The sequence below is a fragment of the Parastagonospora nodorum genome (genome assembly GCF_000146915.1).
Source record: "Parastagonospora nodorum SN15 chromosome Unknown scaffold_10, whole genome shotgun sequence".
Lineage (NCBI taxonomy): Eukaryota > Fungi > Ascomycota > Dothideomycetes > Pleosporales > Phaeosphaeriaceae > Parastagonospora > Parastagonospora nodorum.
The window spans coordinates 39,662-65,114 of record NW_001884558.1 but is presented as its reverse complement, the minus strand read 5'-3'; the positions used below and the strand labels follow the sequence as shown (position 1 = coordinate 65,114).

At 50.4% G+C, this 25,453-nt stretch overlaps 12 protein-coding genes across 12 annotated transcripts; 5 read left to right on the top strand and 7 right to left on the bottom strand.

The window, feature by feature from the left end:
- Positions 1 to 110: 110 nt before the first annotated feature.
- On the bottom strand, positions 111 to 1,167 carry SNOG_06698 (hypothetical protein; the record flags this gene model as incomplete). The annotated part of the gene is made up of 2 exons (XM_001797009.1): positions 111 to 616; positions 771 to 1,167. 2 exons carry the CDS (start codon positions 1,165 to 1,167, stop codon positions 111 to 113), a joined length of 903 nt encoding a protein of 300 aa, XP_001797061.1.
- Positions 1,168 to 1,760: 593 nt separating this feature from the next.
- Positions 1,761 to 2,665, bottom strand: SNOG_06697 (hypothetical protein). The gene is made up of 2 exons (XM_001797008.1): positions 2,599 to 2,665; positions 1,761 to 2,543 (listed from the first exon to the last, which is right to left on the bottom strand). Exons 1-2 carry the CDS (start codon positions 2,651 to 2,653, stop codon positions 1,885 to 1,887), a joined length of 714 nt encoding a protein of 237 aa, XP_001797060.1. The 5' UTR covers positions 2,654 to 2,665; the 3' UTR covers positions 1,761 to 1,884.
- A 216-nt stretch (positions 2,666 to 2,881) lies between these two features.
- SNOG_06696 (hypothetical protein) lies at positions 2,882 to 4,324 on the bottom strand (the record flags this gene model as incomplete). The annotated part of the gene is made up of 4 exons (XM_001797007.1): positions 2,882 to 2,972; positions 3,028 to 3,521; positions 3,581 to 4,127; positions 4,176 to 4,324. 4 exons carry the CDS (start codon positions 4,322 to 4,324, stop codon positions 2,882 to 2,884), a joined length of 1,281 nt encoding a protein of 426 aa, XP_001797059.1.
- A 393-nt stretch (positions 4,325 to 4,717) lies between these two features.
- Positions 4,718 to 4,850, top strand: SNOG_06695 (hypothetical protein; the record flags this gene model as incomplete). Its single annotated transcript, XM_001797006.1, is given in 2 exon segments — positions 4,718 to 4,777; positions 4,797 to 4,850. 2 exon segments carry the CDS (start codon positions 4,718 to 4,720, stop codon positions 4,848 to 4,850), a joined length of 114 nt encoding a protein of 37 aa, XP_001797058.1.
- A 4,096-nt stretch (positions 4,851 to 8,946) lies between these two features.
- On the top strand, positions 8,947 to 10,192 carry SNOG_06694 (hypothetical protein; the record flags this gene model as incomplete). Its single annotated transcript, XM_001797004.1, has 2 exons — positions 8,947 to 9,095; positions 9,196 to 10,192. The coding sequence occupies 2 exons, from the start codon at positions 8,947 to 8,949 to the stop codon at positions 10,190 to 10,192; spliced, it is 1,146 nt and encodes a 381-aa protein (XP_001797056.1).
- On the bottom strand, positions 9,731 to 9,940 carry SNOG_20073 (hypothetical protein; the record flags this gene model as incomplete). Its single annotated transcript, XM_001797005.1, has 1 exon — positions 9,731 to 9,940. One exon carries the CDS (start codon positions 9,938 to 9,940, stop codon positions 9,731 to 9,733), a length of 210 nt encoding a protein of 69 aa, XP_001797057.1.
- A 1,923-nt stretch (positions 10,193 to 12,115) lies between the features above and the next one.
- On the top strand, positions 12,116 to 12,269 carry SNOG_06693 (hypothetical protein; the record flags this gene model as incomplete). The annotated part of the gene is made up of 2 exons (XM_001797003.1): positions 12,116 to 12,169; positions 12,195 to 12,269. The coding sequence occupies 2 exons, from the start codon at positions 12,116 to 12,118 to the stop codon at positions 12,267 to 12,269; spliced, it is 129 nt and encodes a 42-aa protein (XP_001797055.1).
- Positions 12,270 to 12,559: 290 nt separating this feature from the next.
- SNOG_06692 (hypothetical protein) lies at positions 12,560 to 13,447 on the bottom strand (the record flags this gene model as incomplete). The annotated part of the gene is made up of 1 exon (XM_001797002.1): positions 12,560 to 13,447. The coding sequence occupies one exon, from the start codon at positions 13,445 to 13,447 to the stop codon at positions 12,560 to 12,562; it is 888 nt and encodes a 295-aa protein (XP_001797054.1).
- Positions 13,448 to 13,906: 459 nt separating this feature from the next.
- On the top strand, positions 13,907 to 15,913 carry SNOG_06691 (hypothetical protein; the record flags this gene model as incomplete). The annotated part of the gene is made up of 1 exon (XM_001797001.1): positions 13,907 to 15,913. One exon carries the CDS (start codon positions 13,907 to 13,909, stop codon positions 15,911 to 15,913), a length of 2,007 nt encoding a protein of 668 aa, XP_001797053.1.
- A 1,868-nt stretch (positions 15,914 to 17,781) lies between these two features.
- Positions 17,782 to 18,489, top strand: SNOG_06690 (hypothetical protein). The gene is made up of 2 exons (XM_001797000.1): positions 17,782 to 17,971; positions 18,026 to 18,489. Exons 1-2 carry the CDS (start codon positions 17,903 to 17,905, stop codon positions 18,323 to 18,325), a joined length of 369 nt encoding a protein of 122 aa, XP_001797052.1. The 5' UTR covers positions 17,782 to 17,902; the 3' UTR covers positions 18,326 to 18,489.
- A 98-nt stretch (positions 18,490 to 18,587) lies between these two features.
- SNOG_06689 (hypothetical protein) lies at positions 18,588 to 19,238 on the bottom strand (the record flags this gene model as incomplete). The annotated part of the gene is made up of 3 exons (XM_001796999.1): positions 18,588 to 18,700; positions 18,784 to 19,142; positions 19,201 to 19,238. 3 exons carry the CDS (start codon positions 19,236 to 19,238, stop codon positions 18,588 to 18,590), a joined length of 510 nt encoding a protein of 169 aa, XP_001797051.1.
- A 958-nt stretch (positions 19,239 to 20,196) lies between these two features.
- On the bottom strand, positions 20,197 to 23,445 carry SNOG_06688 (hypothetical protein; the record flags this gene model as incomplete). Its single annotated transcript, XM_001796998.1, has 1 exon — positions 20,197 to 23,445. One exon carries the CDS (start codon positions 23,443 to 23,445, stop codon positions 20,197 to 20,199), a length of 3,249 nt encoding a protein of 1,082 aa, XP_001797050.1.
- Positions 23,446 to 25,453: the final 2,008 nt, after the last annotated feature.

Below are 25,453 nucleotides of genomic sequence, written 5' to 3'. Positions count from 1 at the left end.
GGTATTAGGAGAAACTAGTATACAGTCGTATCTGTGTCGTGTGACCGACCAATAACATAGGAAATCGTCATCTCGTCTCGCCGTTGCATGACCGCCATATTCACAGCCACCTACTCAAAATCCACATCCAATCCCTGAATCACATTCGCCTTCCCATCAAGACTCAAGAATGCCAAGTCATGCTCGGTGGCGTCTGTCTTCTCCTCTATTCTCGACCTGACTTCTGCGAGTGAGCACTTCTCCAACTCTGCCATCCTCTCCAGCATTCCCGTGAACAAACTCCTCCCTTTGTCCTCTCTTTGCGGTCCTTGCGTTCTCGGTGGCTCGAATTCGCCCTTGCCTACACCCCAACATGGCCACTCCCAATCATGCGTTCCGTGCTCATGATAGAAGTTCAACAATGTGATCTCGCCCTGTGGATCCGAGGGATTGACGAGCATGTCATATAGAAAAACTGGCCCAACGGACAGAGTGGCTTCAGCGAAACAGAACTCGAGTTCGTTGCGCAGAGACAGTTGATTCGCGTCCATGAAGCGGCCATAGGTACGTTGGTGGATCCACCCGTGGCCGTGGTAGCGTGCAGTTAGAGTAGCGTGATGAAGGGCGAGGTACAAGGCTATCAAAGGCGAGCGGGGAAGTGATGTGAGGAAACTAAGCTTGGAGGTATGGGAGCCTGGGGTACACAGTGAGTTTTGTGGAGCAGGAGAGGGCCAAATTTGAGTCGACATGAATGTGAAGGAGCTGAAAAGATGGAAATGAATGAGACTTACGAATCGAAGCGAGGCGATAGAGCAACAGTAACCCAGCATTAACCGCCGCGACATTATGAGGCTCTACTGCAACGCAGTTCTCCCGCCATGTCAACTCGTCCATTACTGCGTCAACTACATCATATCTTGATACGCAGTCGGCGAGCCATTTGAGTCCAAACTTCTCGCCATATGGGAAGTCGACTAATGCATGCCGCAGCTCTTTCTTCATGAACCAGGAGGTGATGGAGTGCTCGTACGTCTTGACAAGATCCTTGATACCGGGAATCAAACGTAAGCTCGCAATTCTCTTCCCGTCTTCGAATGGTAGATGTTGTATGGTTTTAAGGACAAGCTCAGGTGGGATGCGTCTGGACACTAGGAATTGAAAAGCCGGCGAGGCATCTGGGACGGCCATGTTGATGAATGTCGGAAATGTATGTACGACGAGGAATATGAACGTGCCGAGAAGCAAAGGTGCAAGATTCGCGGAGAGGAGTTCTGTTGGGGTCTATATAATTGGGGTAGGAGCAGCAGCGCGTAAGCAGGTTCCTATTATGTTAGACAGTGAAAACGGACTAAGCCTTGACCCTTGGGTACTCTGTGAATGGGATATATGCCCTCATGTGAAGACCGTGATGGATGACTTCGGCCAATGGGGGTACCATGATGTCCGAATAAAGTCGACATGCAGCACGCAACTGCTATGACAGCTTTCGAGGTTTGAAGTCACACGTCAACCCCACCAGGTGCATGTTTGCTGAGCAATGGACGGCATTGGCTGGCGTGAAGTGGAAGCCCAGACCATGCGTTCGCATGCGCGTGTCAAAGCGCAAAAGGTCTGAGGCATCGCAAGCGCGGCATACACGACACACAATCAATCGAGCCACAGTGAAGAGCGCGTGGGGTCAGGCATGGCTCATGCAAGTCATGGTGACAAGGCAAATGGCGACATAAGCGGGGGCTCTGCAGATCGACATGGCGGCTGGCAGGAAAGAGCTCATGGTCAGATGCATGGATGTGAGGACCACGCGCTAGTGCCTCGCCTATACATAAATTCTATAAAGTCCAGTATGCTGCCAGTAACGCCGTGGCCGGGTATAATGTGAAGACGTTGCCATGCAGTCGCTGTGCCCTATTCTAGGTCGATGCCTTCTCTCTCTGCTGCTTGCACAATGAATTTGCGCGTTTTCGCATCTGGGGCCAAATCAAGCGGCACATGTTCGTCGTTGTCTTTCTTGTCGAAGTCGGCTCCGTTAGTCAACAGCAGCAGCGCAGCGTCGCCGTGGCCTTCGCTCATCGCGTGATGCAGAGCCGTCATGCCGTCCATATCTGTCGCATTCAACGGGCTTTTGGCATCAAGCAGAGCCTTGATCATGGGCACGTTGCCTGCAGCTGCTGCACGGTGCAGTGGAAGTTGTCCCCTCTTGTCCTTGATCCGTGCACTCGCAGGGGGTTTCTGGCTAAGAAGTGTGCGCGCGATGTCGAGATTTGACTTGGACGCGCAAAAGTGCAGTGCAGTCTGGCCGTTGTTGTTCTTGGCATTGACGTCGGCGTCTTTGCTCAATAGCAGATCCACAATGGCTTCGGCGTCCTTTCGCGAGCATGCCATCATCAACGGCGTCCACCCTGAGCCATCCGCCGGGTCAGCGTCGAAATTCTTGGCCTGCACCAGGTGCTGGACGATGGACAGGTGGTTAAAGGACACAGCCCAGTGGAGAGGTAGGCGGTCGTCTGGGTCGCGCAGAGAGGCTAGCTTAGGGTTCGCCGCGAGGAGGGACTCAACCCTGGAAGCTGAGGTAGCGCGTCAGTTTGTCGTCATGCTGAGTATACGGAGACCACATCGTACTTTGGCCCTCGCGACAGGCTTCATGTATCGCATACTTTGCCTTGTACTCGTCCATTGTGGCAGCACGACGATTGCAGTGAAGGGTCAATGTTGTGGCGCAAGAGCTGCACGCGTAAAGCTACATAGCCCCACCTCGAACATGACCTCATCGCTCCAACATTGTCGACAACAGCACGAATCTTTCCATCACCACCAATCACAGCGGGGAGCTGCAAGCGTTGATTGAATTGCAACAAACGTCTCCACTTGACTACTCAAGATACAGGCACATATGCCGACTCCTCTACGGCTTTCCGGTCGTAATCCCATGTCCGCATTCCCAACTAGAGGCATTCTTGTGGTCGCCGCCAATGTATGCATTGTACAACGGGTATCTACAGGATCAGGGTTAGTCTTCAGCCTGATAAAGGGTCATTGTGACTTATGCACCTGCAATGGCGACGTTTGAAGTCCACGCCCAACGCCACCGAGTCGTTTACGAACTTGGTGCCTTGCATGTGCTCAGGCGCAACGCTCTGCTCCACCCAGTCGACCATTGCCTTCAGAACATTGTTTTCCGCTTGAAACGGTATACCAGCTGCAGCAGCGTTTCCACCTTGGCCGAGGACCCATGCCCCGGGGCCAGTGCTACAATGATTCATGCCAGAGATTTGGAAGTAGCGTACCCACTTATCCATGTCTGTATACGATCGCTGACCCTTGAGGTGTTTGTAGAAGCGATCGCTATTGAACGATGTTATCTGATTGTCTTGTCGGCCATGAAAGATAAGCAGCTTGCCTCCGCGTCTCTCAAACCTCGAGAGCAAGGATGGGAAGGTGCGAATGTCGCCCGGGTTCAGCCTTTCTGCTACAGCAGCGTCCTCGAAGTTAAAGCGTGATGCATTCCATGATGGATCGTTATATACGACGTATTTGAACCAATCCTAGACAGATTTTGTATTTCAGCGTGGGTTTTGTAATGGATGTGATTGGTATGGCGTACCTCAGAGGGTTTCCATGCTGTGCCGGCATATAGACCATCCGCGGCGTTGACCTCGCTTCCAGGCTGCATAGCTGGAAAAATGGTGTGCCCGTTGGGATACTTATAATCGCTGTAAATCTGTCTCAGTCGCAGAACCTGCGGTTGTGTCAAGCAATTATTCGTAGAGTTGCCTGCACACAGCAATCTCGATGGGTCAAAGTCACAAAGGCCCGGATTCTCGATAATGCCATCTTCCACGCCATCGATCATGTCACACTGCTTCAAAACTTCATCGTGAATCCATGTTTTCCAGGCATTGCTCGTAACAGAGTCGCGTGAGCCGATCGCGCCAGTAAGCGGGAAAAAGTGCGCCCTCCATGAGTAGAGGTTGTTGAAATCGACACCTGGTGCTCCTGCAACAATTCCGTCAAAGTCGCTCGGAAACTTCTCTGCGTTTCCAATCCCCTGTCGACCACCGAGCGAGCAGCCGAGATAGTAAGATTTTGAGTGTGGTGTCCCGTATAAAGCTTTAGTGAGTTGTTTGCCAACGTCTGCGCTTGTGTGTAGGCTAGGCGATAGTCAGTGCCAACTGCCAAAGGAGTAGTGCATTGCTTACGATCTCCATGCAAAATCAATGACGGTGTCGGGATGATTGTAAAAGGGCAATCCGCCTGTTCCATTGTGACCATTGTTTGCACCGACAGCAGCGAAACCCTGAGAGGAAGTATATGCAAGGTCCTCATACTTGATGCCTGATAATCCCATGTGTCAGGTATATGAATACTTGTTGGAGAGGTAGCTTGGAACGACGGTCACTCACATCCATCAATACCACCATTCCCGGTTGCAAGGAAGCGACCATTCCAATGTTTTGGCAACCAGGCTTCGAAAACAATACTTGACTGCATGGACGTCTTGATCGTCAATGCAACGCGGCAAATGTTTGCAGAAGTAACTTGGGCTTTCCGGTTGCATGTTATATCATTGTCTTCTAACATCAAAGTCGTGTTCGAAGAGACAAATTGGAGGATATTGAGCGTTGTGCCGGGAATAATTCTTTCCGGTTGGAGATCGTGGCATCTTTGCTCAAAACCGTGCAAACACGTTGCGCCAGGCTGAATCATAGAGATTAGCAGATACAACAAAATTTTGGCCATCATGCTCCACGAGTATGCATTTTCTGACCACTCGAGGATACAACATACGATATGTGCGCCTGTGAGCTCTTGTTTCCTAGCTACTGCGTCTGCGCGCCCGATCTGAGGAGTGTGGCACGTGGGCTACCGGTTAGTCTAGTCCACGGGTTACCTAGATCGAGCAGGTCATGTACACAAGTGCGGGGTTTCAGACAACACTTCTTCACCTCTTTACCTTGCCGCTAAATACATCCGTATTACTAATTAGCCAATGCCTAAAATCTGTTCCGAGGCTGCACGTTGTCGTCTGCCCCACAAACGCTGCATTTCGTGCTCTATGTGATCTCTCCCTGATAGCCTGAGTACGACTCAATCAACTGAGAAAGCTCCTGGTGGGAGCTTGTGAAGTGGAGACTGTTTCTTACGTGGGCGAGTGTAAAGGTACCCGTCTCACGGAGGAGGTTGTCTGTGCATGTCCCCACTGATGATCCCCAGATCTAAGATGGAGACAATGATTGGTCCGAAGAAAGTTTCCAAAGGCCCTGGCCGAACTTTGACGGAAATATAATAATGTTGATGGCCGGATTCTACCCTTGTCGTAGTTGCCATAGCTCGGATGCTTCTTACTTGTGGATCTAGTTCCTGCACATGTATTCCGTCTTGGTTGTACGGTGCCTGAGATATTACTTCAAACCCTTGGGGATACTGATCTTGGCTAAAGATCTTGAAAACTGGCCCGGAACTCAGGTAGTGGCAGAGTACCGCTAATGAGACTGTTATCTGATTGAGCCGAACGTAAAATTTCGTGACGAGGACCATCGGATAGTCCGCCCAGATATGGCGGTTTGGGCGCAGAAACATGCGGTCAGTCTCATCCCGAATCGTCTCCGGATGCGTGTGTCTGAGATCGAAAGAAGCATGTAAAGGTACATGGATGCCTTGGAATCGCGACGCCAGGGCAGCGCTAATTGCTGGCTGAGTTTCGAGGAGGATACAAGTCTCGCTAGACTCCTGCTTGCGAGGTTCAAGCTCAAGATTTTCGAAGCTCACTAACGCGCACCCTTCTCGGCAAAATAGGTGAGAACCTATGTTGCGCAGACAGATGCCTCCGACGCCACTTCTGCCGGTACCTAGGCAAACTAAATATACTCTCACGAGGGAGCCATACGCGTCATCTATTATGACTGTCCGTATTGCAATGTCACTTGAGAGTAAGAGACCTTTGTCGGTAATGGAAAATTGTGCAAAATCCCCTGTGTAGCGCTTAATATCATTGCATGTGGCAAGGCCGGCTGGCGATGTCGAAAGAGGACCCAGAATCTCCCCCACCCTCAACCCTCCCCAGATGGCATTTCGCAGGCAAGGATGGTGAGATCGTTGCAGCGTTTGATTCTCTCTTCTTGCAATCTTCTGCACGCTTTCAAGCGTTTAACGTAGATCAAGGGTATGTTCACATCGAAGATACCAAGAAGCGAATATTTCCTATCTTCCTGGCGTTTTGCTTCTCAATTGGCAGCCCAGGACAACCTGGTAGCCACTGAAATCGAAGCCAAAGTACGATTGGCAAGTACGTCTTCCGAAATATTGGTAATGGCTGACAGTAGAGGGATCAAGGTCTCCTTGGAGCCAATGTAAGTCCATCTACGGTCATAGAACCTGATCTCATCCTGCACCAGAAGTTCTTGTAACGTCCATCTCCCAGTGACCCAGAGACAGCGCGGAAGTGCTGCAGCGAGTATAGCAGTCGAATCTAGATCTTGTAGGATCACGTAGCATACTGGAGCGTTCTCACACCATTGAAACATGGAATTGATAGACTCATTGAGTTCGGCACTGCTAGACTCGTCGATACAACATCAATTACCGTTGCCGAGTTGTCGGAGGCTATGCATCCACACGTATAATCGTGTTTCAGCATGCTGTCTTTGAATCAAATCCTTCCATGGAAGTCTCAAAGGCCACGGATCTGTGTACAAACCGTTTTTCACTTCAGCGTCATGTACCCGAAAGTGACAGTATCTCTCTTGTGACTGGACTGATTTCAACGTGTGCTTTTGCGACATAAGCTCTGCTAGTGTTTGTATAAAGCACAGTGGCATCATCGAACGGCCAAATTCTAGGCTAGCGCATTGCAAACCGATTAACAATCATACATACCAGCTAGATGGTACTGCATTAAAAAGGACTTTCGCTCGTAATTTTACTGATTGCTGCTTGATATAGACCATTCGAGATATCAGGGCTGCCTCTCACTTTCCGTCTGGTCAATTATAGGATCGAATTGCAATTGCGAGATCCGTTGCGCCTGACCGCGCGTTCTGTTGCTGGAGAGAATGCCTCCGACCAACCCCATCCCTATCAGCACGTTTCACGTTGCAGTAATGTCGCGATTTACAGTGATCTCGTACAGATGTAAGTACACCTTATCGCATAGATCATTTCGGAAATGATGTGATTTTTCAAGCAGTGCTTACACAAAACGAGATCATTCTAACACCATTTTCTGAGCACATTCTTCACTTTCTCAATCAGACCCGCACTGCATTAGTCGGTGGACTTGCAGAATCTTACTTGATAAGCAAGTTCCCAGTATCCTTCGGAATGAAAATATGAAGAGAGATATGCGCAAACAGTGCCTCCGGAACTACATAGACCACACGAAAAACTCACCACAGCGAAATACCACCCTCTTTGTTGTCTGTATCGCTGTCTGTACCAGTCTGTTATATGTCAGAAGAAGTAGCAGCATTATCCGAGCCATAGTTTTCATACTCAATATCTCTACTGAATGCTTCTGCAAGCTCTCGTAAACCATCTGCCGTGGTTGAGATATCATGGAGGCCTGGCAGAGCCAGGACCGACGCAGATATGCCAGTTAGAGAATCTGCACGATAACTTTTCGGCCCTGCTTTTTCGAAAATTTGACGCAGAGCGTCTTCGCGGATGTCTTGGACCATCGGATTGAGAATGGCCGTAAAGCCTAGTCTGCTTTCTGGATTCTGTCTCCTCAAAGGCCCCAGATGACTGCCAATTTAGGTGAATATTATGGTGAGAACGGGTTCGACGTATCCATCTGAGTGACGGCGGAAATAGAGCAGGAAGCAGAAGCTGGCAGACTTGCTGCAAGCAACGTATTTATCGTTGCCCTCGAACTCTCCACCATTTAGGTCAAAATGGAGAATTATATGCACTTCAGCATGGACTCTCGTTCTGTTTTTCGCGTCGCAATAATCTCTTCTGAACCTTTCGGAGATTTTCAATGCTTCGTCCATCTGCGCAACAGCTTGTGGATACATCTCAAGATTGGGATCAAGATGATCAGGCATCATCTGTCCCAACGCTGCATTCACCGTGGTACAGATACCACGTGGCGGCCGAACGTTACCCTTAACAGGAATATTTGCAGCTTATACACTATAGAACTCTAGATATAGTATTGCTAATTAACGCATAAATATAGAATGCTAATTCTTATAAGTAAACCTTATTAAAGAGTATAGATTTATATTGACTAAAGTATCTAATCTATCTTTCTAGGCTGCGATAGAGCTATCTAGATTATATGCTTATATTAGTATACTATTTTTAAATGCTTATAAAGTAAGTAACTTATAAATTATTATATCTGCATAAGCTAGAACTTTTGCTAGCTAGTTAAGATCTAATAATAAGAATATTATATAAGTCGCTATTCCTGCACGTGCAAACCTCACACTGATTTTAAGTACGCCTGTGCCTTAGTCTGATTGGTCTTTCGAGGCGATCAGTAATCTTACGAGACTCTCAGAGTGAGCAGCATCGAAATGCACAACATCAAGGGTGGCAGACGTGTGCAGTTCGTGGCAGAGCTGAGATCTTCACCGATAGGCATGTAAATTCTGCGCTAGTCATCATCATGTAGATGCACGCCGACCGTCTTACTTCGCCAACTTGGGCAGCCAGGTCGATTATACCTAGGTCAAAATTTCATGATTTGAACGACATGATGCAATACGTGCGCAACCTCACCTGTGAATTTAACACAAAGACGCACATGTGGTATTTTTTTCAGCAACTATTTGAGGCAAGCTTATCGCAACTTTGGGCCGATCAGGAAGTCTTTACGAGCTTACACGCGTGTAATGGGAAAGATGCAAGACCTTGGACTGTCTATCCAACCCATCTGGCTGCCTAACGCAATAATAACTTTGAGGTAGTATAAGTACTTTTCGTGTTTTCAGCGGTGGTATGTTCGCAACGATGTCGTCAACCATGTCTCTGTGTTCTTCAACCCGTGCGCGCACCTCCGAAATCGACAACCTACGTACATTCCTCACCACACTCGTTGTCTTTCACCATGCTGCGCTTGCATACGGCGGCACTGGGTCATTTGGGTATCGGTCGCCTTATCATTCACCAGGGTCTTCCATCGCATTAACGGCTTTTAACGTCTTGAACCAAACTTTCTTCATGGCGCTGGTTCTTTCTTCTCTCAGGCTACTTTAGCTCTATCGCTGCAAGGAAGCGAAACAGATTGACTTTTGTCTTAGAAAAGCTGAAGCGCCTAGGTGTGCCGACGCTGATATACAGTCTCTTCGGAAAAGGCATCATAAGAGCGATTGTGGCGTATCGGGTCAATGGTACTGGATGGGATGGTGTCAAGAAAGAGATTCTAGCTGGTGTGAAGGGTACAAGAGGAGCAGGAGGGCCGACTTGGTTTACAGCACTACTGCTGGTCTTTGATGTGCTATACACGATTGGCATGCCGAAGCACTGCGTTTCGGTTCCAGTGAAAGAACAACAACCGCTCATAGCACGTGCACAGGATACACAAGCTACCCCAAAACACCAATATGGGCCGATACGAGCTTCCCACGTTTTTCTCGGTCTGAGTCTGGCAGGCATGTCTTCGTTCCTGGTCAGGCTACGCTACCCATTTGGCCACATTTTCGTCCCATTGAGTTTGAACCTCGGGTATCTGCCACAATATATTTTGTATTACTGCACTGGGATCTACATTCAGCGGCGCGGCATACCGCTTAGTAAGCCAGCTAAGTCACGCGCCATTACTGCTGTAGGATTCATTGCGCTCGGTCTGTCCGTCCTCGGCATCATCCAAAGCAACGGTCTCATCAATCAAGGTGGCAAACTCGCCGAAATGGTCAAGTTCGCAGGTGGTGGACCCAACATATTCGCCTTCCTCTACGCTTTCCAGAATGAATACATTGGCTTCCTGTTCATTTCGCTGCTGCTTCACATCTTCCATCGTTACTCCTTCTTCACGACTCAGTGGACCATGTTTGGCATCGACATTGCGAGCGCTAGCTATGCGACGTTTCTGGTCCATATACCAGTGCTCGTGGAGACAATGACAGAATTTGATGAGGATGCTTGGAGGGGTTGGAGTCCGGTGGTTAAGGCGGTTGTTGTGAGTGGGGTGGCGGTAGTGAAGAGTTGGCTGCTTGGTTTGGGGATGAAGTGGGTGCTCGAGAGGGCAGGGTGGAAGGGGTATTTGTGAAAGACGACAACGAAGAACGAGGGAATATCACAGCACAAGGAGCCTCGTTGTCTGCTAATTCCAGACCGATAGAGTTGTGCAAAGTGATACTGGCGCAATGGGGGATTTACAAACATATACCTGTCATTATGCCGAGGAAATCTTTCTGCGTCGAAGTCATGGAGCAAGGTTGACACAAGGCTGAGATAACGCCACACTGCATAGTTGCCTTGGGCAGGGCAACAAGGAAAAGGCGTTGCGTTGGCAGTGCAGCTTACCTATCGTTTGCATCGAGGATCTTGAACGCATCGGCAGTATGTATATCGCGTTCAATTCAATCTTGGTTAGAAATTAATCCAACCGTCCTCACTCGCATCATCAAGCTCTAGATTCTACACTATTATCTTCACATCTTCTCGAGGTCGTAGCTACGACACAATGGGTATTCTTGTAAATGCAACTTGCAATGTCCTCTTCTGTCATAAGCCAAGGCACTATGACGGCAGGTACTGCCACAGACGTACGTGAAGATTCTACAAAGCGCACATCCCTGTGGCTGACATGTGCTATAGATATATGCAACATCCAAGCATGGCTAGCTAAGCGATCAGCCGGTTCAGCAGCTTGCGTGACACGTTCATCTTCCCCTAAGGCCTGTGTTCTGACCAAAAGCTAATATTAGCTGTAGATGTCTGCGCATATGGCTCGTGCATATGCACTCGGACACGGAGACGTTATTGCTCTGAACGTAAGGACCTCGTCGGCATTTTTTGGCAAACAACACGATATCTGATATGAGAATTAGATCAACGAGAGCTCGCGCCTGCGGCTGAGTCAGAGACGCAGAACGCTAATCAACAAGCACCAGCATGGTCTGTTAATGGCATATCAGTGACTTTTACGCATGGGCATCCGAGTACGGTTCCAGGTGATGAACATTGCAGGTCAAGCTGAGATTTGAATGGCGGTAAGTTGATCTAGAATGCAATACAGCCGAAATGCCTCATTTTGAACAATGCATCACATCTGAGTTTGGATTAAGTATTATGCCAACTCTACAGCTATCTAGATAATAATAGGACATGTCTTCTCATACACGGCAACAGTGTCGAAGTCAAAGTTCCCAGCAGCTGCGTCTAATGGTCAGTTATACAAGTAGCACAACCTTTCTCCGCCGAATGCGAAGACAACAAATTCGCATTGCGGAAAGTTTATGCATAGAGTCTAGCAGTCAGCGAGTGTGTTGGCAGCCTCAATGGCGTGAATTGCATCGTCTTGGTTAAGCAGAAAGCCTCGGGTACCGCAAACTCGTTGGCGAGGTGGCAGGGTGGGCGAGGGGGTAGGTGAGGAAGATGGCGTCGGCGTGGAGCTATGAAGAGGCGTGGGAGTAGGCTTGGTGTCGAGCTTGGTGTTGAGCTAGTTGAAGACGACGTGGAAGTAAGTAGCTCAGTAGAGCATTGAGCTTTCGAGTCAGTTGACGAGGCGATGGTTGTAGAGGCGGACGTCAAAGATGCGGTACTTAAGCTGACGCTAGGAGTAGACGTAGCGCTTGGACTGACTAAGGATGACGCTACTACAGATGATACTGCCGTGAATAAAACTACTAAAGAGGTGATAAACGCCTAGTTTTTTCTCTTATAGACAGAGAAGTAACCAATATAGTATAAAGTATAGTAGATACTAGTCTCTTTAATCTAGCTATAAATGTTTTCTATAAGATCTTTAGCTTTAAAAGAACATTTATATGCTCTTTACTATACTATATATCTTGCTAGATTAAAACTCTAATAACTATCAATTCTAGCAGCAGTAACCTCTACTTTTATAGATCATTGTCTTCTAGGCAACATTCCTAATGCAGGACGTATCAACCTAGAAGTAGCTGAGGCCGTCTTTTGCAGCTTGAACACCGCAAAATGCGAGTTTGTTATACTCCGCTTCATGATGGCCAGCGTCATTTGTTATATCTTAGAATATGACTTCCTCATGATTACGTCGGTAGGTATGCGACAGAATGGCGTAGGTCTTGACCAGTAAACTCAACAAGGCTGGAACGGCCATCGCCATCAATTCGCAGCAGCCGCATGAGAAGCAGTAGAGAATAGGCCAACAAGCTTATCGGAAGATAACGTGCTCCAACTGAGTGTATAAAGAACACAAGTGCTGGGACTTTGGTAACATTGGTAGTATTTGAGAGGGAAGACGAGCGTGGTAGGAGAGCCTGGAAAGGCTAATAAGCACGTGGTCACGTGCGCAAGAATTTTTTCCAAGGTTGCTTGTTATCGACGCGACACCTAGGTGTGCATCCAATTGCGCGCCACAGCGAGTACAGTGAATTACATATTTCTGAACATTTCGCGATCAATCAATGAGGCCAGTCCAAGGGCATTAAAGCTCCGACTTGTTCCACGGCTCCTCTGGTACACCCATTTGTCGCCTCTGGTAGTTCAGAAAGTGGTGGATAAAGGGTAGTCGTATGCTGATGATACCCACGACGCTGGCTATTATCATGAGTAGGACACCCAACCCGACACCAAGCATGACGGCATCTCCTTGTCGGCTGACTTTCCGGATCCAGGCTTTCGTGTCTTCAATAGCGAAATTCTGGTCAAGTGCACGCCGAGCACTCAGCATGCCTGGCAAGCCATCAAGTGACTGGTGGTTCGATCTCTTTTGGTAATCCATGAGCTCTTGTTTCTCGAGCATCTTTCGAGCCCATTTCTCCATGGTCTCGCGCGGCTTCCATCCATCGTTGGCCGCTGTGTCTTCATCGTGCTCGACCATGGTTACTGCATCTCCTGTGGCTTCGATTGGAGTTGCGGCTGTCGTGCCCATGATTGGCACCCCGAATCCACAGCTCGTCTGCACCTTCTGAATCTTCAGCACGATGATGGCCCTAGCACCAATCATGTCGATATCATCGCCGTTCTCGGTTGCCATCTTAGCTCTCAGCTCCTGGTAGTGATGGTCGAACTTCTCAACAACTCGACCCTTACAGAACAGCCTCATTATTTGTGGTGAGGGCCCAAAGGAGCAAAACATGAGGGTGACACGACCGTTCTCGTAGACGTGCGAAATGGTTTCACAGCCACTGCCTGTCGCGTCGAGGTAAGCGACGGTATTGGGCCCGAGCACGCAAAATGTGCGAGACAGATGGCCTTTAGGGGAGACATTGATGTGGTCCCCTGCCCAAGGAGCACTTGCGACGAAGAAGAGAGGCTGAGCGGTGATGAACTCGACATGGTGCTCGTTGAGAGAGGGATAGTACTTGACCATGTTGGGCGTTGAAAGACGAGAGTAGTGAGGTTGGTTGATAATTTCGTGTATTGGCGGCGGATTGTCGAAGCTCTGAGCGGATTTGGGATTATTGGATTCTCAGCTAACTCAGTCTGGTCAAGACTGCTTGGAATTGGGGTTTCAGCAAGGGCTCATTAGCTTGCAGCGTGCAAGCGTGCAATTGCGTCTTGACACTCCTGTCGGCTCCCTACTGCAAAGACGGTAGTATTCCGCGCTAACGTTAGCCCTGCTTACCTAAAACAAAAATTATAGAGACGGTAGCACTTGGATGTCGATTGCAGCAGAATCGCGAGCTGACGGTACCACGGCTATCGCACGCACCCACCGCCGAACCTCCAATCGACTCCTGCCGTTGCAAATCTGCGTCGCATCGCTCTTTCCCCCACGACACGGCCCTTCGCCGTCCCTCGGCCGTCCGCACAGCATGCCCCGGCAGAAATGTTAGCACTCTGGTCCCGGGTAGCGCAGAGCCCGGGCACCTGTAGATGCATATCGTGTGTCTCGAATGTGCGTCTTGTCGTCAGACGCCGTGGCCTGCGTGGCCTCTGGGCATTGCGCACGCCGACTTCGACTTTTTGGTACACGGCCGTCTTCGCCGCCGGTCTCAGCATCGATGCGAAAGTGAAGGCCGACAGGAACAAACAGTGGGAAGAGGCTTTTGCCCAGCTACGCGATGCTATGCACCATCCACCCGAGCCGAACAACACCCCAGGACGGACCGCCTCAGAACCTGCCAGCGCAACCCACAACGCATCCGTCTCTGGCAGCCTTTTCGAAGAGGCCGATTGGCAGGACGCCCTCAACGTCGCCGGCATGGAGCTTGGGGATGATAGCGCTATGCTTGAGCACCACGTTTCCCATTTGAGAACCTCTCCTCACATTTGGGACGATCTCCGCTTCGATTCACGACTGCCAGGAGCCCAAGTCCTGGATTGGCCTGCGAACACTGGCGCGCCTTTAAATCCCTATCATCTGCCACCACAGTCGCTATGGGCACCCGACGTGCTGCGATGGTCTGCCTTGCGCCAGCGCCAGAGCCGCAAAAAGCTGGCCCTGCAGGAACTAAGCACTGGCTTCCTGATCTTCAAACTGATCCGTGATGTCGGTTTCAAAGACTCGCACAAGGTCAACGTTTCCTTGAATCAACTGGCGCCTGCCATTCGTCAAATCATGGCGTCCACTGATACTGCAGCCGAAACTGCTCGTACAGCCTTTATGATGGACATGGAGCGGTTGCATATGGCTCACGTCAGTAGTTCTCCTGAACACTTCGACAGCGCGAGGCTGCATGTTGAATCGTCCTGGGTTCCACACTATTACCAAGATCCCGATGGCGACTTCTATGATATCTGCAAGCAGATGAACGATGGTATCACCCAGCTACTCAATGCAAGCGTGAAGGGGAACCGTGGAGAAAAGCCGCTACTTGTTGCCAAGATTTGCCACAACCTGCTTATTTCGACCGCAGCCCCTGACCTTCACACCTTCAACATACTCATAGCTGGGTTCTCGTTATGGCGACGCACTCTACTGGTCGATAACGTGATCGCTGCATTCTATGCATCGAAAGTTCGGCCCAATGAATTGCTCTGCACTCAGATTCTGCACCACTACACCAACACGGCACGCCCAGACCATTTCGCTCGCTTTGTATCCATGATGCGTGGGGTCGATGGCGATGCCCTTACGCTGGCAAACCCACTTGTAAAAATCAACGAGGCGAGCCAGGGACGGTTGGTGAGGCTCAGTCCAGAAAAAGTCCTACAAAAAGTTCATCCTACACCAATGGTTTACGCGGCACTCATCAGCGGCGTGTTGAAATTTGCGGGATTCGACAGAGCTTTGGATGTCTACTATGAGATGAAGGCTGATGGGTGGGGTCTTGCTGTTCCGGGACTTACCAAGCTCCTTTTTGACTGCATACGTCGTGCGGATTGGGAAGGCGGCACCTATGTCTGGGAGGAGATCAACAGCATCAAGACCAAAGTGAAGCCGAGCTATGTGGCAAGAGCTTATCACCACATGCTTAGTCTGTGTTCCGTCACTGGCAATACGGTAGCATTCAACCAGGTTTTGAACGAGGTTGCGAAGAGAGGGTTTGATCAGAAATCCATAATCAATGCTGCCATGGAGACAACACGATGGGCGCAGCGCCCTGCTCCCCATGCACCAGCGTGGGCAGCAGACAACGTCATGATCGCAGTTTCGGGCTACATGAATGAGAGCGGAACAGTCGCAAGTGAAGTTGATGGTCTGTCCCATGAAGATCCAGAGTTTAGCGATAGCTCTTTCGGACAGCCGACACATGATGATGACGCTGTGGCTCCCACTGGGATCATGAATACTACACCATCAAAGGAGTTCGACTCAACCAATACAGAAGAAGCTTGGTCCTCGTGGATCGAGCACGAGCTTGGGCAAAGGCCAAAAGACCCAAAGCTTTGAAGGGGGTTGATGAATCGCATGATTGGAACGCTGGAGCTGTACGAATTGTATAATATTGCACATAATTCGCATTTGATTGGTTTTACATGGCGTTGAAATGGCTTTCATCTGCATTCAAACAGCTCGACAGTGATGAGAGACATGACAAAGGCACAAGTGTGGTGTGCGGGTATAGACCAGATACACATGTGCCCTCTTTCACGCGTACCCAGAAGGAACTAGACCGATGATGGGCTAGGACCAATTGCAACGTTGTGGCTGCCTCCCGAGTGCATGTCACCCGACAGTGGGAGTGCCAAGGGCCCGTCATTCACATCGATCTATTTAGATTAGTCAAACTGCACCTTAATATACCATCTCGCTTCCACTCTGGATCACTTCCCTGCTCTTCAGTCAACTCAACATGATGTGTTTGTGCGCAAAGAAAGTAATAACTGTGCCTTTGGCGGGAAGATCGATATCTATTTATGCTTCTGCTACCACTTCGTCTGATGTGTATGAATCGCTAGATACATTGGCGTTCTCAATGACTGTTATGTTACTTTTAGCTTTTGGCCGTACATACAGGTAGTATGTCTCCGTGTTTTCATCCATATTTTCCTCTATCTGCTGCCGGCGAATGTATGCCCTGCATTGACATCGCCATAATTCTCCGACAAGCATTGGAGCTTCTGCGACCATGTAATATAGGTAGAACTATGGGTCGGCGCATGCCGCTATAATTGGAAATAGCTGCAGACGGCACTATCGAGTTGTTGTTGGCGTTGGTACGAAGACAGGGATCTCCCAGCTCTCATTTGGCAGCTTGACTTAGCTTGCTTGTTGCCCTTAGCTTCTCTGCAGTGAGTCCAGAACTTTGCGAGGAAAGACCAGCTTGGAACCTACGTAGGCCCTCATGCGCCAATGGTGCGTGTCCACCAAAGTTTGTACTCTCCAAGAATGAGGTCTAGAACATTCACTTCAGCCTTTTACTAGAACACGCTCTGCAGAGCTTCTAGTCCGTCCAAAATTATTTCATCACCGCAGAGCACACGGCAGATGAGCAAGTGCAGGATCTTCCGGTTGTGGTGAAGGAACTTTCTTGTCAGCTACATCCCTCACTGGGCGAACTCGAGAGCCATGGACTTCAAAGACCTGAGGCTTGGTTGAGATTTATCATACGAGAGCCCAACTGCACACGAGCGAATGAATTGCGGGCACGCACATTGCAGTGTGGAGTGGTCGCGCTACAACATGAGTCAGGGATCAAGCGTCGACATTAGAGTGCCGCAGGGGACGATCACGCCAGAGAGTGCTTGCAGAGTCATAGGAGCTGAACCGTAGCATACTGATGATGCGATAGTGGCTATTGTTTGCGAAGGAACTAACGATCAGCAAACTGGGAGAGATACGGAGATGGAGCGAGATGTGGATGTAGTGTCGAGAAGCTGCATGAACCGAGCCATATGCGTGAAGCAAGATCAAAGGTCAGACAGTCCCATCGCAAACTTTTGGGTTTCCGTAGGAACGCTCGGTTTTCCAGGGAGCAAGCAATGGGAAGCACAAATTTGCTGGAGTAAGATTCGAGCAAGTGAACATGATCTAGCGCAGCGATGGATGACCCTTTCCAACCATACTGCATCTACTAATCGCTCGATAGCAACAGCTCGTCAAGCCGCTTGCTACCCAATATATGTCTCTGCTCATGGCTGGCTAGTACCTCCTAGACTATACTCAATTTGGACTGGTGATGCTTTACCCATATTACACGCCCGTATCGTTGGCCTCGACTGCCAGAAACCTACCTGCTGGCACGGATGTGGCAAATGTTAGCGATGCAACTTTGTGGGTATATGAAGCAGGTCTGTTCTTGCCTGTTATCCCCTTTCAAGTTTCTTCAGCCTGTCATATTAGCCCTCACATAAGTCGACCCTGATCTACTACAGCAAACCTGTCCCCTCTTCCTTCATCTAGCAGAACCGAATTCCGGCCTTATCATTGGAATCAAACATGCAGTACAAACTTACCTCCGTACTAGCTGCAGGCGCCTTGGTCGCAGTCAGTAACGGTGCGCCTATCGTATGTTGGCCTAGCTGTCGTTTCGATGAGGCCCTCCTCTTAACCAAACTGCAGGCACAAGAACTCGGTCTCGGCGCACCATCTGGTCCTACTGTAGGCAATCCAACTAGCGATACGACTTGGGGCAAGCGTGACGTCGTCTGGGACCCTGCACCGCCAGCAACAGGAGATAAGTTCGACCTTGGGAAGCCATCAACAGGTATCATTTGGGGCAAGCGCGATGACGAGGCCTCGAAGCCAAAGGACATCTTTACTATCGGCAAGCCAACCACAGTCGTGGATTGGAACAAGCGTGCTGAGCCTGCGGACGTTAAGGAAATCGGCGATGCTTCGACGGTTGTTACGTGGTCGTAAAGTATGATGCGCGAAGGGGCTATATTCCGGTGACAGTGTGTGCTCGAGAGCGTTTTTGTATCATCAACATTCGTATTAGTTTCAGCGAACAGAGGGACGGGTGTTGTATGGCTACACTCTGTATACTCTGTGGGCATAACAGAAAATGCGAAATGTGTGGGCTGGCTTTCTGTTTGACGATGTCCAACATTTGTGAAATCTGGATCCCGTCACGTAAGGTCTATACCTCCAAGTAGGACAATGTGCTGGTGGTATCCGGAAGCTACGCTCTTCGAATCTCCCAGGTCACGCCTGTAATGCTGACCTCCTCTCCAGCCTTCTCGTCGTAGTCGAACCATTCGTCTTCGGCAAGGTCAATGCTGGCGAATTTGGTGCCTGTGTCTGTTCCTGTCGCCAGAAACTCTCCCTAAGAAAAAAGTGTCATTATAATGTTCGCGCCCTCTCTACACAGGGTATACCAACCTCGGCCTTGAACTCTGTGAATTCCAGCCCCCTGCAGTCAAACTCGAGTATGTTGACCGTCTTCGGTGGGTCCGTCCGTTCGTAGGTCTTGGGTGGCGCCTTGATGTTGGCTGAGTGTTCTCTCTGGTGGGTCGTCAGGCGATGTTGAGAAACTGTCGGCATGGGCAGAGAGACCTTACAGTTCTTGCACTTCCAGACAAAGTTGGCTTCGCCTTTGCTGCCGCTGATGTCGTTCTGCTCAAAGCGACTTATCGAGACAAAGTTGGGGTGTGTCTCGCGACACGACGTGCATTGCACCTTGAAAGTGTAGAAGAAAGGTGCATCTTCAGTGTCTAGTGGGCGGAGGTCTGTCACACTGGCTGGGGTTAGTTGGGCAAGGCATGGCATGTACGGGTAGAGTGAGGTCCACGTACCCGTTGAGCTCAGCTTTGAGAGCTAGTGCGAGGACCATGATGAATGTCAGACCACGTGTCGGTGATTGTTGTTCCAGCTAAGTCCGTCTAGCAGAAGGCGCTCAGCTCTGCAGCTCTGCAGCTTGCCCAGGTCAGTGTCCCGCCCCCGCAGACAGGGCAGCTGGCGCTAGAGCTGCCTTCAGGCCCGCCCGCTCACCGCCCGCCGGAGCTTTGGGAAACTTTTCGCCGACCCGACTTTCTCGCTGCTGCACTACAAACACCAGCTGCGCAGCCGCGACTACGACCAGACCAGTCCACTGCACACGCTTCCTCCGACTGCGCAGAAACATACACAGTCGCAAATATGGCTGTAAGAGTTTCCTCGGTCTTCAACGCGTCTGCGCAATGCTAACAAGCTCCAGGCAGTTGCACCGTTCAATCCTCGCCCGCTGCTCCAGAGCCTGTACGTTACATTGTTACCATACTGGCATACTAGCATGCTGGCTTCAAGTCTACACCGGTGCAGCGCTGACTACTACGTGATAGCGTCGACAAGGACATCGTCGTGCGGTTAAAGTGGGGCGAAACTGAGTACAAGGGCAGACTGGTGTCTGTCGATCTCTATATGAATATCCAGCTCTCGAACACGGAAGAATTCGTCAACGGAGTTAGCTCAGGCCTCTTGGGCCAGGTACTCATTCGGTGCAACAACGTTTTATGGATCGGCAAAGCAGACGAGGTCGATCCCAAAGCAACCAAAGACACGGACATGAGCGGTTGAGGCGCGCCAACACAACCAAGGTCGACTGCGCCCACACGAGCGCGCTAAGCTACGGACATCGCGGAGTGGAGGTTTGCGCACGGAAATCGCGCATGGGCAAGTTCCAGTGGCAAGATTGGAACCTGGCGGCATGGGACTTTAGGTCACCTATACGCATTGGCAGCATGTCACCAAGGCTGAGGTCGCGGATTTATATTTGGCCCAAGACCCTGTAGCTTGAGAATACGACAGTAAGGCTACTCAAGTTCCTCCACGATCAACTTTCTTCGCTCGTCCCTCTCTGTACCCAGACCTGGCTGCACAGTCAACCCTCTTAAAGGTCCCTCGAGGTTGAGATTACCTCCGAGTCCCAATCCTTGATCCCTGACTTGATATAGCTTCTTCATGCGCCACGTCTCCAGTCCTTCCAATACGCTAGCTGCGTGGTCCCGCACCAGGGAGTCCGCGTCTTCTTCCCTGACCCATTCCAGCACTCTCTCTACTTCGCTCTGCTGCGTCATGTCAAATCCAATTTCAGCTTCCTGATCAGCTTCGAGTTTGCCGTCAAGGCCCCGTAATAGCCCCATAACAACCATGATCGCAGCACGTCGCAGGATGGCCTTTGTCTCCGAAGTCTCCATTGTGATAATCAACAGCACCATCTGTAGTGCTGCATCAGCTGTAGCCTGGCGCAAGAACGTGATACGGTGTTCGAGAATAGTTGATAGCACGCTCAGGGCCGAAGCACGGATCCGCACATCTTCTTCGATCCCGGTATCCTCCCATCCCTTTACAATTTTAATCAACGCATCTCGGTCTGCCTGGTCTTCGGAATTTTCGCCCTCGGGATCAAGCAAGTTCGGTATCGGTCCGCCCCATGCTGCCTCCGCCTCCGTTTGCGTTTCGTTCTCTGCTTGTGCGATTTGCGTACGAGTCTGCAGCGTTTGCGTGCGCTTACCGCGACGGCTTGATAGAGATAAGCACGCTTCGCATATTTGCTTTATACATCTATAGCGCATGAACGTATCGTCTGGTGAATCGAAAAATGTGTCGTCCAAAACAAAGTTGCTCAGTACTTCGCCAATGCGCAAACGGTAGTCGAGTGCCTCTTGAGTTTCCCTCTCTTTCTCCTCTGTTTGTTTCCCCCGGCGGAGTTCCAATGACTTTTCGTCGATGTCAACGAATGCATCAACTACAATGCCGACTACGGGATTGGGCGCGCGGACCGCAAGGTCGACGAGTACAGGCATAGCAGAAATGTGGACATAGGACTCTGGGTCCGCGACGGAGGCGGAAAGAAGAAAGTGAGCCATTGAAGGAATATCTACAACCGGAAACGCGACAGGGTCCCCGATGAGCTTACGGAGCGTATTCAATGCCCAAGTACGATTCGGAGGCTCAGGCGAATTGATGTCAGTCAGGACGGCCCTTAATGTCGCGCGGTGGCTGCCAAGTGGATCGTCATCTTCGGTCTGTAGGGCAATAGAAGATGGCTGTACAAGCTGAAGTAGCTGATTTGCAGCATTTATGATGTGTGGCGACATCGAACGTTCAGCTTGATGTTGTGATACGTATACGAGCGGTGTGATGATTGATGCTAGTATCGATTGTGTCTGTGGTGTCTGCGCGAAGCCGGCTGACCCAATGAGCGTGCTCAGGATGCTCATTGCAAAAGCAACGAGCTCTTCTTCCATAGTATCGTCGCCGGAAATCTTCTTGCCGCGATCATCTTTCATAGTCGTTTTTATCAGGTTTTGCATATTGGCTCGGCTCACTTTACCCTGTTTCGCAAGTGTTCGCACCTTAGTCTGGTGCTCAACCATGAAGTTGGTCAGCACTTGACCCATGAGCTCCATGATGTGCTGGGGACTGCGAGCAAGTTGATCTCTAAACCTTTTTCCCATAGCCTCAGATAACTTTGCATCAGCCAGGGCAGCAAAAGGATCAGTGTCGAGATCGTCCGTCAAGGATGTTGCAGGAAGTTGTGGTGGAGGAGTCAGCCACCGCTTCGTAGCCTGCAGGAAGATCGACCCAACAGTGGCATCGGGCATCTTTGCATCTGCAATTAGATCAACAAGGACACCAATCCTTCCATCAAGGCCACCAAGGCGCATGAGGATGCTATCCATCTCAGTAGTGCCATGGTTGTTGTCACTTCGCAGGCGGATCTCAATGCCTCCGTTAGAGCCAGGTTCGTACGTCCAATTTGTGTCTCCATCCCAAAAGATGTTTGTAGCAATCTTGTCGATGTAGACCGCGTCGCAGGATATGGCCATAAATCGGAGAAGAATACTTCTTGACAACATACTCCATTTCTTGTCCAGCGCAGATCTTTCATTGGCATGATTCAACAATGTCCACACATTCAACAAAAGAGGGCCGACCAGCCTCTTCAAGAGACCGGCATGGGAACAGGCTAGCGCAATGGTGGACAACCTTTTCAATGCTATCTCAAGATCATGTTCTTGCACAAGTACACGTCCATGGTGCGTCTTCTTTAGCGGGTCGTGTTTGGATGATCCAGGTGATATTTCTGCAAGGATAGGCTGAGCAAACAGCTGCCACCCGACACTATCTGGAGCACCGGTTGCCCTTTTGCTCAAGATACCTTCTGCGATTATTTGGCCAGCGGCTCGGCTCATGTCTGCACCTTCATCGCCGTCCAACAATGCCCAGAACTGAGATACAAGCTGGCGTAGCCACTCATCTTGTTCAATACCACTGGGTGGCAAGACAAGCAATCGTGATGCCTGTCTAACGGCTTCTATTGGGATAGGAATTTGCGACATGGAACCGGATGCGTCTTGTGGTATCCGGGAGTTCTTCGACAAATATGAAAGAGAAAGAAACTCAATCGTATGGCGAATGCCTCGCCGGCGCAGTGGAACCAGCGCCAATTCTCTGGACAATGCCGGTTTCGCCCAGATCGGAAGAGGTTGCTGGAGAAAGGTCGTCAGGATAGGAAGAAGACGCGAGGTCGGTGTTCTCTCAATGACCTTCTGATAGATATCACCGAAATCAAGATGATGTTTGCGAAGTGAAGGAGAGAACGCCAGTTCCACGATTGCAGAAATAATGTCAGGTAGGATCCTTTGGCTGAGGAGTGGTTGTACGCCAAGTCCTTCCTGTTCTAATATTGGCAGGAGCCCCCAGATGGCCTTAGAGAGCTGGTTCACATCTTTCTCATGCGCGACAGCGCAAGTAGCTGCCAGGACCGATCGCGGACGTTGGCTGAACGATACACCAGGTGATAGATGAGGCAAGACGCCAAACAGTATGATGACATCTAGCAGACCGTAGACTATCCCGGCAAGAGATGCATCGTACGGAGCATCTGGGTCCGCCGCTAGGTCAGCGGCGTTGATGGCGTGGAGATGCGAAAGCGCTTGCGGTACAAGGGTTTTGGCCTCGAATGTGTTTCCGGCCTCGAGCTTGTGTCCTTTTCGGTCTATCAACGGCCCAACAAAGTCTGCAGCCGCGTCGATGGCATCTTCGACCGCTCCCATTTCGCTATGCGGATTCCAATATCCGTCATCAGGCACGTGGCATGGCTTTAGTGGACTTCAGAATCCCGTGGGAAGAACTTTGAAACCCTTCCACGTGCATGTGATCACGCGACAAATAAGCGGCTTGGCACTGGTGTACATTCTAGCGTGTCAGACACGCGTCACTGGCACTCTAGCAACTACCAAAACAACGCATTCGCACAGCGCCGTATCTCAACAACAGTCTCGCATCTACACCACTCGTTATGGACTGGATCAGTATTTCGCGCTCCTCCTTCTCAAACTCTGACAATGGCGACAGCAACGGGACGTCCGCGCAACACACTCCTTGTACAACGATCATTCTCTCCCATACAGCAAAGCACTTTCCCTACAGTTACCGAAGTCTGTCTTCCGTCTGGAATGCGGGTTCTCCCGCGCCTCATGTACCTGCACGTTTGACACACACCCGAGCCTCTTGGTATGGTCTCAACGGGTCGTTCGCATGTCGATTCGTGCGCCCGGATGGAAACATCAGGGTAGTGCATGAGGGGGACAGACTCGGATCTTAACCCTAATCATCTTTTGGTATTCACGGTGCTCTGCGCACAGTGGAGAGTTCGCGGTCACATGTCGCCGACCTTTCGATTAGCCCTGGATGCCTGTTGGCCCGCCCTCGGGTGAGCTGCTGCGCGGATAGTGTGTAAAAGAAAGGCTCGAGGTACGGGGGCGAGAGCCCAAAATGTGGTGACATGTGCCCATTGGGGTATAAAAGTTCTCCTGGGAGAACCACGTCGACACCTTCATCCGTGCAACAGACTCTGGTCCTCAAGGATAACTTTACTATGGAACTGCAGGCGTTGTTGATGAGAGATCTAGAGCGAATCGCCAGGCACTTCACATGAAGACCGCCTCTTGTACTCGCACGCCGTGATCGCAAAAAGCATACGTTACTCAGGTGCCGCATAGGAGCCAACACATCGAGTGCCAATATTGATCGCGTCCCGCCGCCTACCCCGAAGAAGTTCCCAAGACCAAGGAAGAGCACCGTGTTGATCTTCGATCGAGCTTCCTTCCAGTCATACCATTCCGCTCGGCCTTGGCTGTCGCGAGATCCACTCGTCGGAACGGCGCAAGCCCAGCGAGGTCTCACTGCGTCGCGGAATGGATTTGTCACCCATGGCGAACGGTCACGCTCCGGATCTGAAGTCTTGGGGCTGCCTCGTACATGGCAACGGACCAACGCGTATTGGACTCGAGCGCGGCGTTTGCACTATGCTGTAAAGGACAGCGTCTGCTTCTTGCGATCGACGGTAGAGCTTCTGCGCGGTTCGCCTACATGATCGAATGATCTCACTAGACCTCCAACATCACTCACCTTCCGCTCCGTCTTAAAGCCTGTGTTTGCTTATCATCTTTGCTGCACTAGTCACTTCAAGGTGATATCCGACCAGTCGCGTTAGTCGTCAACATGCATGTCCAGCGTGCATACCCATTGACGAACGTCTACCCAGCAGTCAAGCAGCGATCTCACTGCCTCGATTGACCTTGCGGCTTTTGAGGATGTACTTTGTCCGCAACAACATGCCCTTTGGTGCCTCCAGCGCGCCAAAGAGGAAACAAAGACGAGTCTCAGAAAGTCAGCCAATACACACAGAGAGAAGTGCCTAGACTTTACCAGTCAAGTTTCATCGTGGTATATAGGAGTGTTTCGCCTACGTTCTGCCGCTGCGCCTAGGACCTTGGCCGAGGAGAGCTCTTATTCGGAAACGATAGTCCCCTAACAGTGGTGTACATTTCGAACACTGGGGATGCGGTGGATAGCTTCTACAAAAAGCAACGTCTCTTCTTCAGCCTTTCGGCTAAAGCCTCGTCGACAAACTTCTCGTGGGCTGGCATCTGTTTAGAATCGCAGAGCAAGAAGATATTGTGAGCAAGCAACTGAGCTCTGGACTGGTGACTGGTCATCATGAGATTTTGCCTGTGCAGGCTTTCGAAACGGGACCTCTCAAGAGTGAGGCTCAAGGTC